The 16,978-nt window shown below is 52.3% G+C and overlaps 1 protein-coding gene and 1 non-coding gene across 5 annotated transcripts; both read right to left on the bottom strand.

Moving 5' to 3' along the window:
- Positions 1 to 744: 744 nt before the first annotated feature.
- On the bottom strand, positions 745 to 16,387 carry Ciz1 (CDKN1A interacting zinc finger protein 1). 4 transcript variants are annotated; one of them, XM_057754739.1, is made up of 18 exons: positions 16,268 to 16,387; positions 15,442 to 15,604; positions 15,157 to 15,272; positions 13,531 to 13,602; positions 11,924 to 12,150; positions 9,083 to 9,176; positions 8,888 to 8,984; positions 7,935 to 8,178; positions 7,630 to 7,813; positions 7,268 to 7,389; positions 6,155 to 6,352; positions 4,757 to 4,881; positions 3,517 to 3,604; positions 2,965 to 3,078; positions 2,683 to 2,832; positions 1,664 to 1,733; positions 1,394 to 1,515; positions 745 to 1,097 (listed from the first exon to the last, which is right to left on the bottom strand). In XM_057754739.1, exons 2-18 carry the CDS (start codon positions 15,597 to 15,599, stop codon positions 861 to 863), a joined length of 2,418 nt encoding a protein of 805 aa, XP_057610722.1. In that variant the 5' UTR covers positions 15,600 to 15,604; positions 16,268 to 16,387; the 3' UTR covers positions 745 to 860. The 4 variants fall into 4 exon arrangements, with proteins under 4 accessions (XP_057610722.1, XP_057610724.1, XP_057610725.1 ...); XM_057754741.1 differs by having other exon boundaries at positions 9,083 to 9,161; XM_057754742.1 differs by lacking the exon at positions 13,531 to 13,602.
- LOC130864978 (U6 spliceosomal RNA) lies at positions 5,378 to 5,484 on the bottom strand. The gene has a single exon (XR_009056022.1). It is a non-coding gene; the product is annotated as a U6 spliceosomal RNA (small nuclear RNA).
- Positions 16,388 to 16,978: the final 591 nt, after the last annotated feature.

Below are 16,978 nucleotides of genomic sequence, written 5' to 3'. Positions count from 1 at the left end.
CTCCCTACCTGGTGTGTTGCCTGCTAGCAGCTGCTTCCCAGCCTGGCAGAGACAGACATGCTGTGTGACTGAGCTCATTCAGCCTCTGGGCACTAGGGCCTTTCACCATGAAAACCATCCCAAGACCTGATGGTAAACCGTGGTGCCTTCCACTCTAGCCTTAGTCTTCCTAGCTGGCACTAACTGCCAGGCCATCTCATCTCTAAAGGTCATTTCTCTACAAATGAGGAAACAACAGCTACGGCTGGGTCCCTTCACTGCTCATCTGTCTTTGGGTTAGGAGGGTTGTCCCCTCCTGGCCTGCTGAACCTCAGCAGCAGGGGACACCCCCCAATCCCAAATCTTAACTCCATGTCTGCTCTGGCTTCTGTGAGATGCAGCTGGATAGAGGCCAACACACGGGCCAAGAATTTACACCTAGGGTTAAGTCCTGGCCAGTCTGACTTGGCAAGTCACATGACCCTGCTAAGGCCTGTTTGTTTATCTGCAACTTGGGGGTAGGAACAAGACCATCTGCTAGGGCCACCAGCCATAAGAATTTTCTCTCAAGTTGCCTTTCTATCCCTGATACACTATGAGGGAAACTGAGGGTCAGAGAAGTGCCTTGTAGTCCTATCCCAGGGATCCTGCATCTCAGGAAGCCTGACTTCGGTTTCCTGGTCCTCCGCCACACTGTATCCAGAGAGTAGGTGCCCCTCCTTGTCTCCACCCCGACACAGTGCTGGTGGGGGCTGCAAAGAGGAGCAACTCTTTATTAGATTTTGAGTAATGACATCAACCACGTGAATATCTCCACGCAGTACCTAGAAAACATTAGTAGGCCAGGCCCTAGTCAGGCTGGCTGGCCGGAGCTCCCTCTATCAGGTTTTGAGGCGAGCTGAGCGCCGAAGGGAAAGAGGGGGCTTGGGGGATCCAGGCTTCACCTTGCTGGGTACTTTTGTTGTGTCCTGGGAGCTGGGCTGGCTGGGCTGGCTGGGAGGGCGGCCATTGCTACTGCTAGAGGTGAACAGTGCAGTCAGGGCATTGCGGGCGTTGATCGCACACCTGCGGCTCACGGGCCGGCTGGCAGGGCTGGGGTTCTTGGCTGCTTTGTATTTCTGGACACAAAAGTTTTCAAGTTAGGTGCAGTGTATGGCACGCCTGGCCAGCAGCTGTTTCCCAACTTGGGCCTAAACAGTAATGATCTGTTGTGTGATCCTCTCTAGGCTCTGGCATCACCCCCGCCCCACCCCAACCCGGACCTGCAACACGCACAAGCACGTTACACAAAGAGCCAAGCCAGAGTGGAGTTTGCTCGGGAACTGCCTTGGCACAGCAGCAGACAGCTGCTGGTCATACCCACCAATTTGAACAGGTCGTGCCCCCCGGGCAGGGCAGTCAGATGGCCACTCACCTGCAGGTTCTCAAAGTGGGCCAGGGACTTGCAGTGGGAGAGCCGCAATCCTGAGTTAGTGTCGTAGAACTTGTGACAGATGCGGCAGACATAGCCCATCGCGGGCACCAGGAAGTCCACACCTGGGGGACAGACAGCAGGGGCTGCATACCCAGGTCCCTCTCACCAGCTGGGTGTCCCACCTGCTCTAAGTGGGAGAAGAGAAGAGCACCAGCAGGCAGGCTGCTAGGCTGCAGCGCTGGGGCAGCGGGGGCTCAGCTGGGGTCTCACCGTACGCGGTGCTGGGGCTGTACGTCTCCGAGCCTTCCCGCTCCTCCAAGGATTTCTCTCCTGACCTCACCTGGAGAGGGAGCGAGAGCTCAGATGTGGTGCCTCCAGCCCCACCCGGATACAGGTCAGGGGCCTGCAGTGCACACATGGTCTCCAGAGCGCCAACCATGCCCTCGGCTTACAGCCCGTTCAGGGTGGCCTCCTCTGAGCCACGGCACATGCCGATCCTGCCTCCCAGGTGTCCTGATGACTGTGTTGTGGGTTCCAGTTAGCCCTGTCCTCCAAGCCAGAATAAACACTTCCTTTCTGAGGCTGCTTTTTTAGCACGCGTGGGTACCTGAGGCTAGCGTCTGTCAAATCTCCAGAGCTCTGGAGGCACAGGCAGTCAGGAGCGATCTGACATGGTGTGGGGAACTGAATCCAGGTCCTCTGGGAGCAGTACAGCTTCTCACCACCTCCTACTCATCTCTCCATCCTTTTTCTTTCTTTCTTTCTTTTTTTGGAGACAGGGTCTTCGTTGGTATATGATGGAGCTCTCAACCCTCTGCTTCAGCCTCCTTCATGCTGGAGCCTGTATGACTTCCCTCCTCCCGGTACTAGGGGGTGAATCTAGGGCTTTGCCCGTGCTAGGCAAGCACTCTACCACTGGGCTATAGTTCCTAGTCCACTGCCTTCCCCCACTCCAATCCACCTGCGTTTCTTTTACTTTGTCCAAGAATCGCAGGGAAATCTTACACAAAGCCTCCCAGGACTGCTGTAGCGTGCCTTCTGTGCCTTGCTAAGCACAGTTCCCTCTGCTCTCCCTTGCCCCACATGGTCTCTCAGCCTTTAAGGCCCTTGCATATGTCACCTGTCACTCAATGTCACTCAACGTTCATGCCTAGTTCCATAGCCATGTGACACAGCCCATAACTGCGTCATGTACTAGTGCCTACAAATGCCAGCACAGTGTCTGGGCCCCTCAGGGAGCAGGACAGCCCCTCTGGCTCCAATAGCCTCGAACGGCTCATCCCACATACCTGCTTGCAGAATTCCTCCTCAGCCTCAATCTCTTCCTCTTCCTCATCATCCTCGTCCTCTTCTTGATCACTCTCGAAACAACCAACGGCATCCACTGTGATGAAGTGTTCCTCCTCTGGGTTCACTATCTCCTTTTCAAGTGTCTTCAGCTGCCCAAGGCATGGGCGAGGGACTTAAGTCAGCTATGGGCAGCTAAGGTGCCACACACTTCTAAGGGTTCTAGGCCTTGCTCTATGATCTTGGGGAACGGATTCATGCTGTACTCAGGCAGTGGGGGTTACCTCCTTGGCCTTGTCTTTATGTCCCTGGGACTTCACATGTTCCACAAACTTTCGAGGGGTCTTGAAATAACGGCTGCAGATGGTGCAGAAGGGCCTCAGGGATTGTTTGGCGATCTGGGGAAAGGAAGGCAGGCCATGTGGTGCATTGCAGTATTCCTAGGTACAAGCCACCCTATCAGTGGCCCGATGAGACCTCATCTGTCAAGCTTGCAGGCTCAACCCGGCTCTGACCCTACAATGGGACATGCAAAATCAGTTCTCTTCACTATGTGGGAGGTAGGTGGCAACAGAGACAGGCTAGGAGGGAGGACGGCCACCAAAGACACCTCAATAGGGTAGGGGCTGAATAGCAGGGTGAGCTGGTGCCTACATTGAACAGATGGGCAAAGTAAAAGCCCAAAGGGAACATGACTGACTCACCAGAAGTCACGTGAGTGATAGTCACATGAAGACAAAAATAGACTGTGCATCCCACTCCCACCCGGACCCCGTCCCCCACCTGGCTGTGGCACACACAGGTAGGTGCCTTCGAAGCATGAGCGGCTGTCGCACCTTGTGCTCCTGTGTCCGGCGGTGCTGGATCAGGTCTCCCATGTAGTACACCTGGCAGGTGTTGCACCAGCGTTTTGGTGGAGGATCTCTGAATGGCACAATGAAAACAAAGCAGGGCATGATGCTACATTCTCCCAGAGTGCTCTGGAAGTGTATGTGGTTCAGAAGTCAGGGTGGGAGTCAGCCTGCGGTGCCTCCTTGAGGGGCCAGGAGTCTAGTATCAAAAAGACAAGGAAAGAGCAACAGCTCCTGACCACGAGAACTAACAGACATGAGCTCTGTGTCCACCAGGCAACAAGCAGAGCGGACATGAGTCTGCTGGCTTCCATCCTCAGTAGAAGCCCCAACCACTGACACAGACAACTGTCCAGCCTGAGAAAGGCTTTCATTTGTCTCCAACAGGGTTGACTGTAATCCTGAATAAGTCAACTCTGAGATCTCGTTAAGCAGTTGGCTTTAAATTCTTGATCTTATGCCAGGCGGTGCTGGCGCAGGCCTTTAATCCCAACACTTGGGAGGCAGAGGCAGGTGGATCTCTGTGAGTTACAGGATAGCCAGGGCTACACAGAGAAACCCTGTCTCGAAGAAAACAAAAAAACCCAAAAACAAGAATCTCTTGATCTTTCTGCCTTGGCCTCCCGAGTGCTGGGATCACAGGGCGTGTACCATAGCTGGCTTTGTTGACACTCTGAAATTGGGAGGCTTCAAAAGTTATTCAGGCTCCTGGAGTCCCCTGAAATGTGAGGCACTCTGGACACAGCCCTTATCTCCCAGTTCCCAAGTCTGTATGGTTCAGCTTGTGACAACACACTGGGGCCTGGCAGCTCCTAGAGCTTCCCACTCAGCCTTGTCACCCCACGTGCTAGTTCTAGACTCGAGGGTGGACATTTCAGACCAAGCACATCCTGACAGTAGAAGGAGGGCCCAGGGAAGGTCTAACCCCAGGCCACAAGATGACCTGATTCTTGCCATTCTACGGTGCTTCTACGGTTGGCGCCAGCACACAGGCCAGAGGAGCAGGGCTCTGCACCACAGCCGTCCTCCCAACTATACAGGGTGTCACACTATTCTATTCTGGCCTGGAAGGACCCCTAGGACACTGTTACTACACCCCCATCAGGCTATTTTATAGACAGGGAAAACTGAGGCCTGAGGTTATAGTCAATCAATGCAGAGCAATAATTAATCCCCAGGCAGATGGCAGGAGAGTATACTCGAGCCTCTGCCAGCTTTTACTCACTCCGCCTCTCTCTCCAGGATGTCCCGAGGCATGGGCAGCAGGGACAGCAGGCAGGTCTGGCTCGAGTGCTGCATTTCCCCAAGCCGCTGCTGGTGCTGATCCTCTGACAGGTGGTTCTGGAACTCCTGCAGCGGGAAGGAAGCAGAGGCGGCCATGAGCCATGCCACCCGGCATCTCTGGACCCCCTGGCTCCGTTTCTTCTGCCTGTCACACCAGCATGTGTCCCCACAGTGGCAATATTTCACACAGCTCACGCAGGCCAGGACAAGGATGGTAAACTCCCATTTCTAGGAACGCTGCAGTGAAGGAACATGGCTCTAAATGGTCCTCCTCACACAAGGACCACAGTCACAGGGAACAACAGTCACCAGAGATAAGTAAGAGCATTAAAAAAAACTGGGGGGAGCTGGAGAGATGGCTCGGGGGTTAAGAGCCCTGGCTGCTCTTCTTGAGGACCTGGGTTTGGTTTCCGGCGCTCACATGGTGGCTCACAACCACCTGTAACTCAAGTTGCAGGGGATCGGATGGCACTGGACCCATGTGGCACAGAGACAGACATATGTCAACATACTCAGACACATAAGATAAAAATAAACAAGTCTTTTTTAAAATTGATTTTTAAAAAATATGGAATGCTTCACGAGTTTGCGTGTGATCCTTGCTCAGGGGTCACGCTAATCTTCTCTGTATCGTTCCAATTTTAGTATATGTGCTACCGAAGCGAGCACCAAGTCTTTTTTTTTTTAAAAAAAGTTTGTCTTTTTAATTTTACAGATAGATAATTGAGTTCTATCTATACTGCCCAGGTTGATCTGAAACTCACATGCTTACGGGTCCTGTTCCAATCTTCCAGGAAGCTAGGACGGCTGCAGGAAGCCCACACACACCCAGCCAGGAATACCACGCATTTACTTATCCTGTTCATCATATGTTAAACAAGGGCTGAGCTATATCTTGGTTGTACTTTTTAAATGTTTTATTTTGAGACAGGCTCTCTCTCACTAAGCTGACCAGGTTTCCATTAAACTCATGATCCCCCTGCCTCAGCTTCCCAAGAGACTAGAATCAACCCAATTGAGACTACCATTATTATTAATGCTGCACTCGCTTGGGCTAGACCTGGGTCCAGAACTTCAAATATCAAGTGCTGAGGCCCTAAGACGCACAGTGAGGTAGGTTCTGGCTTTACTCACTAAACACAAGAGGAAAAGACACAAGAGTAGAATTTACTTCTGGAGGCCTTGTTGACTCGTTCAGACCAGCTTTTCCAACCCTAAAAACCTGCTCTACCAGCTGGTCAGGAAATGTCCAGGCAGATGGGCAGCCCCTGGGCAGTGTAGAGAAAGTAAGCCCACAGGCCTAGCAAGCCTGAGCCCCCTCTCCCCCAGCCCTGAGTACCTGCTGGCTGTTGCAGCTGGTCTTGCAGATATAGCAGAAGAATTGGAGGGTCTGCTTGGAAGGTATGCTGGCAAGGACAGGGGCGGCAGATGTGGAGTCCCCAGGGCGAAGTCCAGATGTGAGGGGCGTGGTGTTGAAAGCCCGGCTGTCACTGCTCTGCAGGATGGTGACCTTCAGGGAGCCCCCAGCCCCCCACACCTACAGTAGATTCAGAGACAAGAGTTTCCACCATCTGAGTGTTGATGGTGTTCCAGCCCCGACAAGAACACCTGCCAGCATCGTTTCCTCAAAGTTTCCTGACAGACAGGGAACCTGAGGTTAGGTTCTTATGTGACTGCCCAAAACTACACAGAGAATATGACAGCCAGGATTTGAACCTAGTTACGTGTGTATGTATGTGGGTCACTATGTAGATCAGGCTGGCCTGAAAGTCACAGAGATCAGCCTGCCTCAGTCTCCCTAGGGTTGGATTAAAGACGTGTGCCACCCATCACTCCCGACCTAACTCTGTTTAACTCTAAAGTCCAACCCATGTCACCCCTCACATGATGGACGGGGAAACTGAGACCCAAGAAAGAAGAGGGGTTGGCTTAAAGATTGTTTTAAGGTAGAGTTGGAACCTGGTCCCACAAGGAGGTTTTTTTGCCAAGGTACTCTGCACTAAAATGACGTCACCACACGAGGGACTGGGAGCTCTAGTATGGAGTGGCCAGACCAAAAGCACATCCAGATCTTAAGAAAAAAGACACAGGGGCAGAGAAAGCACTGGGTGGCGCATTCATGCAGCCAGGCACAAGGCCACTGTCCTTTCCACACAGGGGAAAACATAAAGAATCCTTAGGTAGCCTGGGACAAACTGATGCCAGGCCACCACCAGAGTCTCAGGCCTTCTAGTGGCTGTATGCAGGCTTCCACACACACCCCAGCATCTAGTGGCTGTACGCAGGCTTCCACCCGCCCCCCAGCATCTAGTGGCTATATGCAGGCTTCCACACACACCCCAGCATCTAGTGGCTGTATGCAGGCTTCCACGTCCCCCCAGCATCTAGTGGCTGTATGCAGGCTTCCACACACACCCCAGCATCTAGTGGCTGTATGCAGGCTTCTACGCACCCCAAGCATCTCTCTTGCTCTTTTTTCACACTCTTCCACATCCAGGTCACCAGGTGATGCCTCCTGGCTCGTGTCTTCACTGTCCTGGGTACCTACTGGTTCTGGCAAAGCCTCCTCTGGGCCTGAAACGACAGATATGTTCCCTTCCCACAGTGTGTCTACCATTTGGGGTCCAAGATCTAGATTTAAGAGAGCTTGCTTCTCTGTCCACAGTCAAGACCCTGAAGTCCAAAATGGGGATGGTCCCAGATCTGGACTCCGGGCCCAACCCTCGGTCCCCAGTCAAGGCTAGACAGTGCCAGGTGCGAGAAAGAAGGGTTGGGCAGGGCTGAGTCTGGCCAGGGTTCCACACACTCGCTCACCTCCCCTAGCTTCTGTAGCACCAGATGATGGCTGCGGTTCTGTGGCATAGGCCACAACTGATGCTTGCACTGGTGGGGGTGCTGACCCCTGTGGCCAGGTCTGAGGCCCATCCTGGGTCTTCTCTGATGTCTGTTCCTGCATTTGTCCCAAAGGCTGCTCCTGTGGCTGTGCTTGGGCGGATACCTGTGGATATGTCTGTGTCTGGGCCTGCGTCTGCAGCTGTACCTGCCACAGGGACTGCGGCTGGGTCTGTTTCCTGCAGCTGCCCCTGCCATAGGGGCTGGGAATGTATCCGAGGCTGTACCTGGTTCTGCTGTGGTGCTAAGTGCTCTGGAGAGGTCTGGGTCTGCGCTTGCTTCTGCAGCCTTGGCTGCACCTGGGCCTGATGCTGCAGAACCTGGGGCTGCAAATGTGTCAGGACTTGGGCTCCTGGTGGCTCAGGCAGCTGATCTGGGGTCTGTGTCTGCTTCGGTGCTGTCATCTGGGTCTGAGGCTGGACCTTTGCTTGTGGCTGCCCTTTAGGCCCTTTCTCTGTGGCTTCCTCTGAGCTAGGAAAGATCCAAAGATAATCAGAAAGCCAGGTGGTGGTGTCCACACCTTTGCTCCTAGCCCTAGGGAGGCAAAGACAGGAGGATCTCTTTAGAGTCGGAGGGCAGCCTAGTCTACATAGTGAGTTTGGGGCAGTCAAGGATGTCTCAAAAAAACCAAAAAGCCAAACAGGAAAATCAAAGAAGATCAAAACTGTATCTTTCTTATTTTTTTTTTGTTTTTGTTTTTTTGTTTTTTTGTTTTTCGAGACAGGGTTTCTCTGTGGTTTTGGAGCCTGTCCTGGAACTAGCTCTTGTAGACCAGGCTGGACTTGAACTCACAGAGATTCGCCTGCCTCTGCCTCCTGAGTGCTGGGATTAAAGGCGTGCGCCATCAACGTCTCCGAGAGGCCTATGACCCAGCTCCTAACTTGTTCTTACAGTGGGGGATGGGAGAAGCTCTAAAGCTGCCCAGGCCTGTTTCACCTAAACTCAGGGCACTGACTCTCCACCTTGTAACTTGTCTTGAATTAACCCTCCAAACCTAGCAGCACCCGTGCACTCTGCAAGGACCCCCTTGCTTCTAGCTGCCTGGCCTGGCCTCAGGTGGCTCACACCCAGGTAGACACAGGGACGAATCTGACCCTCCTCCCAAGCCAGAGGCCGAGGCCTAACTTCACAGGCCTGAGCTCCGGGGCTCTGAGCCCCAGCATGTGGCAGCAGCACTTACCTCTTAGGCCTCTTGGCTGGTGGTTCTGATGCCTCAAAGGGCTCAGGGTCAAGCACTGGGGTCTCCATGTCGTCTGGGCAGACTAGCAAATCTTGGTCTGCAATCGAGGCAGGTGAGGGAACACAGCTTCAGGAGATGGTCCTGGCTCACTTGCTACCAGGATCCCCCCTGCCCTGATGTCCCTGTGTCTCTCACCTTTAGGTGTGTCCATCTGGAGCTCCGCGGCCACTTCAGACCCCTCTGTGGGGTCCTCCCTGTCTCCCAGAGGCACTGTCTGGGAAGAAGAATCCTGCTTCTTTTTAGAATCCATTTTTAACCCCCACCTCACCTGCCAACACCTCCTGATCGAGGGACTGAAGGGTAGACAACCTGAATCATCTCAGGAGTCATTGTCTCGGGTGCCCATCTAGCTGCCTGCCATTTGAATGCCTGCCATTTGAATCTGGGTTGGGTACCCACAAAATCTCTTGGTTCCCTTGGTCATCTAGACTTCCCACTCCCTGTTCCCTAAGGAGCCAGCAAAAGCCTTTGACCTAAACCCTCCGAAGGCTTTCTAGTCCCGGAGTCTCCTAATCTCAAGTCAGAAACTGTCCACTCTTCCCCTCTTCTGCACCCCCCACCAGCCTTCCTCCTACCAGGAGCCTGACTCTGCATCCTCAGTGGCCTTTCTCTGGCCAAGCGCCCAGCCTTCAGAGCTTCTTGCGGGGAGCTCCTAACCACAGGCTAGGCCCAGACCCTTTTAGTGGGCTTCCTGGTTTGTTACTGCCACCTGAGACAGGGTCTCCGTAGTTCCAGTCTTAACTGCTTTGTCTTCACACACTCAAGACCCACAGAAAGGCCAGGCCAGATGCCACCTCTGCACTGCTGACCAACCACACGGCTTTCCTCCCTGCTCCCGAGGCCTCCTGCCCTGGTGAACACATGTATAACCCACACCAGAACTCTTGGCTCTTTATAAACTACTCAGCTCTTGCCCTGGGAGACACAAGGAGTCAGCTGTAGTTTTCCTACATGTGAAACTGGAGCGCAGGTAAGCCAAGACTCCGGTGTGCCAGGCCTAACTCTCTGGAGGGAAATGCCTTCCTACAGATGTGGGAGGGCGAAAGCAATTAAGTAGGGAACATTGTGCATGCCCAGCACACACCTGGGGGTGGACCTTGTACAAAGAGCTGCAAGGACATGCAGGGACAGTGTGTGAGTGTGTGTGTGTGTCTGTGTTTTCCTCTGTGACTCCGAGTCTTCCGCATGTGGTAAGATGAACCACTGAAGCCACTGGATCCACCAGACAGCTGCTGGAGGCGTTAGAGGGCTGTGTGAACACCCTGCCTTCCCAGGACTCTATCTTACTCTATGTATGAGGATTACACAGTTTTGGAACTTTTAGGCAGTGATAAAATTCTTCCTTATCCAACACTCCAAGCCTGTGCTCTACCACTGAGCCACACCCTCGCACCTTAAAAGTGACATTCAGAACTGCCTGTCCCACACAGTGGCCATCAGCCTCAGGGAAACGCCTGAGATGCGGACTCTCAACTAAGGCGGGAAACTTAATGACACAATAGATATCGAACATTTAGTAGCTTGGGGCCTTTTTTTTTTTGGACAAAATGGGGCATGGTGAAACATCCTGGTAGTTTTAGGAACTTGGGAGGCTGAGGCAGGAGGATCAATCACTTAAGCCAAGATGTTTGAGTTCGGACTAGGCAACATAGGGGCACAGAAGCATTTGAAGTTTAGGAGGTAAGACCTCGTTTCTTCAAACAAACAAACAAACAAACAATCATCAATCAGCAAGAATTCTTATATTTATTTATTTATTTATTTATTTATTGTTTTTTTTTGAGACTGGGTTTCTCTGTGTAGACATGGCTGTCCTAGAACTTGCTCTGTAGACCAGGCCGGCCTTAAAATTGGAGATTCACCTGCCCCTGCCTCCCAAGTGCTGGGATTAAAGGCATGCGCCACCACTGCCCAACTAATTTATTTATTTTTAATATATGTCAAAATGGTATCTTTTTAAAATATTAGATTAACTAAAATGTTAGTAAATTTTACTGTACTTTATTCATTTTTGTTTGATTGTTTTGGGACAGATGGCCTAGAACTCACTATGTAGCTGAGGATGACTCCGGAACCTTTGGTGCCATCTCCAGAGTGCCGAAATTTTCAGTGTACATTACTACACTTGGCAGTATAATTAACTTTATCTGTTCCTTTAAATTTATTTTTAAAATTTTAAGGTCTTTCTCCATTGCTCAGGATGGCTGGAATGTGCAGCCACATTCTACCCCAGCCTCCCAAGTGTTGGGGTTAGGATATCACTCATCATACCTTGGCCTTTAATCTTACTAATGTGGTTATTAAATCTTTAAAATCATATACATGACTCATGTTTTATTTCTGCTAGACATTGCGGATGTAAAGAGCAGTATCAGTGAGAGCCAGTGAGATGGTTCAGCAGGTAAAGGCGTCTGATAGCCGGAGTTCTGTTCCTAAGACCAAACAGTGGAAGAAGAAAACAGACCCACACAAGTTGTTCTCTGACCTCCGCATGCCCACCTTGGCACATGGAAAATGAATGATAATGATGAAGTAAAAAGGACTAGCTGGGTGGTAGTGGCATATTCTTTTAATGCCAGCCCTTGGAAGGCAGAGGCAGGCAGGTCTCTGAATTCCAGGCCAGCCTGGCTTACAGAGCAAGTTGCAGGACAACCAAGGCAAAGAAACCAAAACCCTCTTTCAAAAAGCCAAACAAATGAACAAATAAGCACCAACAAAAAAGTTTTAAAGAAATAGTACATAAATAATAACAAAGTGGTATTTGGGTATGGCTAAAGTCCCATTAGGGGCACAGAGGTCTTTGAAGTTTGGGAGACTAGACACCGCCACCTTCACCTTACAGACAGGGACACTGAGGCACAATGAGGGAGCACGACCTGCCCAAAGGCCAGGTGAGCCCCAACACACGGAGTCAGGCTGACACTGGGGCACCCCTTCACCGACTCCTGCCCTGGCTCCACCCAAAGCGCGACTCACCTTGTGATTGGGGGTGGTGGAAGGAGTTCTTGCCTGTTTCTGGGAGAACCTCCCCGAGTGGCTGAGCTGAGAAGGGTTCATTGGGACCCCAACAGGAGGAGGGCCCAGCAGGGACTGGCGTGTGGCCTGTGGAAAGAACTGTTGCAGATTTGGGGTGACCATCTGGGGAGGTGTAAGGCTGGGTGCTGGTAGGCTGGGGGCCGTCATGTTATAAGCACGGAGGTTGCCTGTGGGGAAGAAAAGGTGAGAAGACAGGTCACGCCATGGCCCCTCAAAGTATCATCGGAATATCAGAGACAATGTCCGAGGGCAGCAGAGGGAAAGTGAAGCCAAGCTGAGGTCTGCTGTGGGCACTAATGAGAAAGGACTTCCAGCTGTGTGTGTGAGACCGGCCCCAGCTAGCCCTCAGAAATGCTGTGAGGCCCCTTGAGGGACCCGCACAGGCCCAGAGAAGAACCGGCAAGCTGCTGTTCCACCCTTTTTCCCCCGCCAGCTTCTCTTTAGCAATGAGAGGGACGCCCCTGGCACCATGCAAGGTACTCTTGTCACTACAGCCCTCTAGCCGGCCAGGTAGCAGGGCAGATGTGGCTCTTTCTATAGATGACAAACGTAGGCACAAAACGGAGTAGCAGCTTGCTCGAGATCTCCGAGGGATGCCCGCTAGCTGTCACCCCTCCTTACCCTATCCTCCACACCCAAGACATCACACATGTGCCCTATGACCAGGCTTCCCATCTCCTGAAGACACTTCATCCCTCCCCGGAACTGCAGCAAACAAGATCTCTCTAGAGCTACACTCTGAGCTCATCCCCTTCCCAAAGCCTTCTATAGTTCCCTGCTCAGTAACAAGTCTGCTCACAGCAGGGTCTGGCCCTGCCGCCCCTCACATGCTTCTCATGGCCTGTGCTGCCCCTCAACCACCCTGCCTCAGGGCCTCTGGGCATGCTGCCCCCTCTGTGGAAGCTGCTGTGCTCCACCGATTCCCAGCATCCTTCAGACTTCCCTTTATGTCTTTCCTGTCTCCCCTTCAGGAGGCCTTCTGTGACGTCTGTTTCCCTAGAGACCTCTATCCTAGGTCCAACCATCTTATTTCCTGTGACATCTCCTCTGACTCAGCTTTTTACCCAGGGACGGCCCCGAGTGTGAAAGAGAGTTGCCATCCACGCTGAGGTTCAGGGGCTGTGCTGGGGAGGGCAGCTGTGCTGAAAGCTGAGACCAGGTCCAGACTCTACGGCACTACCTCTGGGACCCGGAGCAAACCATTTCCCCCTCCTCTCATCTGTCGAATGAGGCTTCAAAGTTATGAACTAGTATATCTGATAGACAGGTATAACAGAGACACAGTCGCAGAGAGCCACCAGCTCCCATACACAACAAGATGAAAGACAGAGCGCTCTCAAACAGAAATGGACAAAGGACATGGACAAGTCACAAAATGAAATGCAAATGTTTAATGGATAAGTGTAAAAATATTTTGGCTGCACTCGCACAATGAAGTGTAAATTAAGACATTCAAGACACAGCCTTGGTCTTTGCAAACCAACTTAGTAAATTATATGTACATATTATACAGTTATACAAGTTATATATAAAAAAGCATAGAATACCCAATGCTGCCGTGGGCATGGTGAGGCCGGCACTGTCATACGCGGCTGGTGGCATTGCAAACTGGTCCAATCCTTAGGAAAGTAATTTGGCAATACTTATCAAAAGTCATCAAACATCCATCCCCCGACTCAGTCATTTTATGTTGGGAATCTAATATGAGAAAAGAGTCTCAAATGTCATGTTCATCCCAATGGTATTTAGGATAGAAAAGAGACAATGAGGAAGGGGAGTGAGGGGGGAGAAACAGATAATTGAGGTTCCATAAGGGCACATCCCTCTAGTAAAAAATTAAACCTACCACAAATATCCTGAGTGAACCAAAATTCTGGCTCATACCTATAATCCCAGTCATTGGAGGATGAGTTCAATACCACTCTGGCTTACATAGTAAGTTCCAGGATAGCAAGGCCAAATAAATAAAGCAACATGCACCTATAATCCCAGCACTTGGAGAGACAGAGGCAGGTGATGTCTGTGAGTTTGAGACCAGCCTGGTCTACACAGTGAGTTACAGGCCAGCTAGGGCTACACAGTAAGACCCTGTCTCAAACAATAAACAAAAAGCCAATTCTAAGTCAGGAAAATAAAAAATAAACATGACATAGATCTTGTATTAATCATAGTAATCATACCCAAGCTCCTTCCCAGAGAAAACAACAGAAAGAACTATATTAAAATATTGGCTGGTGACTCTCCGGGAGATGAGTGACTGCTTTCCTACCGCTGGGGTTATTGTTGTTTTCAATGACTTTATTTTTCAGTATTTATTTTAAATTTTAATTTATGTGTATGTGTGTGTGTTTAGGTACCATTATGTCGTATATGGGAGGATGGCCCCCGAGGCCAGATAAAGATGACAGATCCCCTGGAGCTGGAGTTATAGGCAATTTGAGTTGCCCCACGTATAGAGGATTGGACTCTAACTTGGGTCTTCTGGAAGAGCAGCAAGGTCTCCCAACCACTGAGCCACCTCTCCATCCCCTTTGGTTTGTTGTTGTTTTCCTGTTTGAACACATTATTTTCACTATGAGAAGCATGACTTTTAAAATGGAAAAAGAAAATGTGGCATCTATATGTATACACTGTGACCCACTATGGGATTTTTCTCTCCCCAGCTATCCATGTGCCACCTGAAAGTCAGCTCAGCGGGCTGTCCACACTGTGGTGGTAGGGCTGCCAAGTGACGGCCATCTAACCAGCCAGCCTGTGTTGTACTACGGGCAAGGGACTCAGGTTGCCCTTGTTTTCATTTGTAGAGGGGGTTATGGGTGTACCTCCCCTAACAGTTATCAATAGAGTCAGAAGGAAGGGCTAAGATTCCTCCCCACACAGGGAAACTGAGGCAAGGGCACGGGCTTCACACTCAAGGCCTGAGACAGGGATTCATGGAGGCAGGGCTCGGGTCTGGCAGGATGCTGAGTGACTCAGGACAAATGCCATGTAATCTTCAAGACAGCGGGTTACGCTGAGCACTGCCAAAAAATCCAGCACTGTTTGGTAACTGCACTTAGCACAGTAGCCTGTGGACTTTGTATCCTCTCCGTAAGGATGCTCTCAGGGTCACTGTGTGAGCTGGGAAGATTGAGCGGGAAACCGAGGAACCGGGACGCTGAGATCTGCCATACCTTGCAGCTGCTGAAGCAGCAAAGCTCTCTGCAGCATGGAGCCATTGAGCAGGGAGGCCGAGTGGGTGCCCTGGAGATTCAGAAGCTGTTGCGGGGACGACTGCTGGGGGAGGCCCCTGTGTGGTGGAATGGGAGTGTCAGAGGGTTGGTGGAAAAGCGTCCACCTGGAGACCCCTCCGAGGTGGAAACTGATGACACTTAACACTCAAACAAGGATGCCCCTGGGACCGCAAAACAGGGGTCTGAGTGCGACCACAGCCTCCGTTCCTCCAGTGGGCAACTCACCGGCTGACAGGCATGGGCAAGGGGGCCTGCGGTGGGGACTGCTGCAGCAGCTGCTGGAGCTGCAGTAACTGCTGCTGCTGTTGCAACTGCTGCTGCTGGAGCTGCTGCTGCTGCAGCTGCTGCAACTGTTGCTGCTGCTGGAATTGTTGGTTGAACATGGTTGCTGAGGGAAGGTGGGTAAGGTCAGGTCACCACTCTGGGTCAATTGAGCCCCCCTCCCCTCCCAAAGCAACCACCCTAGCCCACAGACGCCTAAGCTAGGCTGCACGGCTACACATTCCCAATCCTGTCAAGACAATGACATTTTGGGACTCCGGCGCTTTCAGTTCTGGTCAGCTGCCGAGAACAACGCTCTTGCCTGTAGACCTCTCTCTTCACTCCCATGTCTTCAACTCTGACGGTTTCACCCTTCCAATCCAAGAACACCTTTCCACCCCCCCCCCAGCCCCCACCTTCTGTCTCTCTCTCTCGCCAGCACCTCTCCAGACACACCCCCCGGTTTGGGATTTGGCTGCCCTAGCCCTATGTGGTGTCAATTACACCAGCACTCACGCCCGGCCTTCCACTTAAATTAGTGAACCCTGGACAGGAGGGAAAAGCTTCCCTCCACTACAATACACCCCTACGTCCCTCCACTGCCCCTCATTCCTCCACCTCCTTTCCCCGCAGATATATCCAACACGGGGTATCTGATCCCGTGGCCTCGCCTGTACACAAAGCCTGCAGCCTCCATACAGGTAGCCCACTACCCCTGCAGTCTACTCTACCCAGGTGCCCAGCCCTCCACAGAGGCTTCCAGGGCGAGCACCACGCAGGCTCCCCTCACCTCTCAGCAATCCACGAAGGCGGAAGACGCGAAAGCCACCCGCGGAATTGACGGCGCGGGCTCGCCGGTTCGCGGGCTTCTCGGGACCCGGCAGTAGCTTGGCCACTCGGAAGACCCGGCGGCTGGGCATTCCTGCGCGGAGCGCCCTCTAGAGGTCCGGAGGGCTCACCGCGGCCGCCGCGGCCGTGGGAACCAGCTTCGCGCGGGTCAAGCCGCGGGGGCTGCGGCCGCTCCTCAGTCGCTGGAGCCACGGTGGCTCCCAGATGCCAGGAGGCGCAGGGCAGCGCAGACTCTGGGTTCCCAGGCCCCGGCATCGGGAAGGGGCGATTGTGAGCTTCTAGGCTCGTCTGTTTATCTGGCAGGAGCATGGCGGAGGACTTCTAGGAGGGTCAAATCGCAGCCTATCTCCCGAGGTCACTACTGTCCGTCCGGTGATCCTGAGCCCTTGTGGGGCTGGGACAGGAGCGAGTTGGTGTGAAGAGTGTTATGCCCAGATCACGGAGTCCCCCCAAAACCAACTAGGAGACCGAGTCCTGTATGTAAAAGCAAAGAGCCTTTATTCTTACACAAGTTTGCAAACTCGGTCTCTCCACCTGTCCAAGGTCTTGTAATGATCGGAGAGCCCCTAGCTCAGTTAGAGTTGGGGTTTTTGTAGTAGCAAAGGTGGGGGTGAGGGATTTCTAAGGTTCAGGACCTCTGATTGGCTGACAG

This window comes from Chionomys nivalis, chromosome 22 (assembly GCF_950005125.1).
Source record: "Chionomys nivalis chromosome 22, mChiNiv1.1, whole genome shotgun sequence".
In the NCBI taxonomy this organism is placed as follows: Eukaryota; Metazoa; Chordata; class Mammalia; order Rodentia; family Cricetidae; genus Chionomys; species Chionomys nivalis.
Note: the sequence above shows the minus strand (reverse complement) of the source record. Positions and strands in the feature narration are given on the sequence as shown.

Bases quoted from the DNA above. Each gene is read 5' to 3' on its own strand.
- Ciz1 (XM_057754739.1), bottom strand. From the start codon at position 15,599: ATGTTCAACCAACAATTCCAGCAGCAGCAACAGTTGCAGCAGCTGCAG. The intron at 7,814-7,934 runs GTACAGCCTCGG...ACATATCCACAG, and splicing joins TAGCACCACAGCAGAACCAG to GTATCCGCCCAAGCACAGCC. The intron at 1,516-1,663 runs GTGAGACCCCAG...TCTGTCCCCCAG, and splicing joins CAGCCCCAGCACCGCGTACG to GTGTGGACTTCCTGGTGCCC.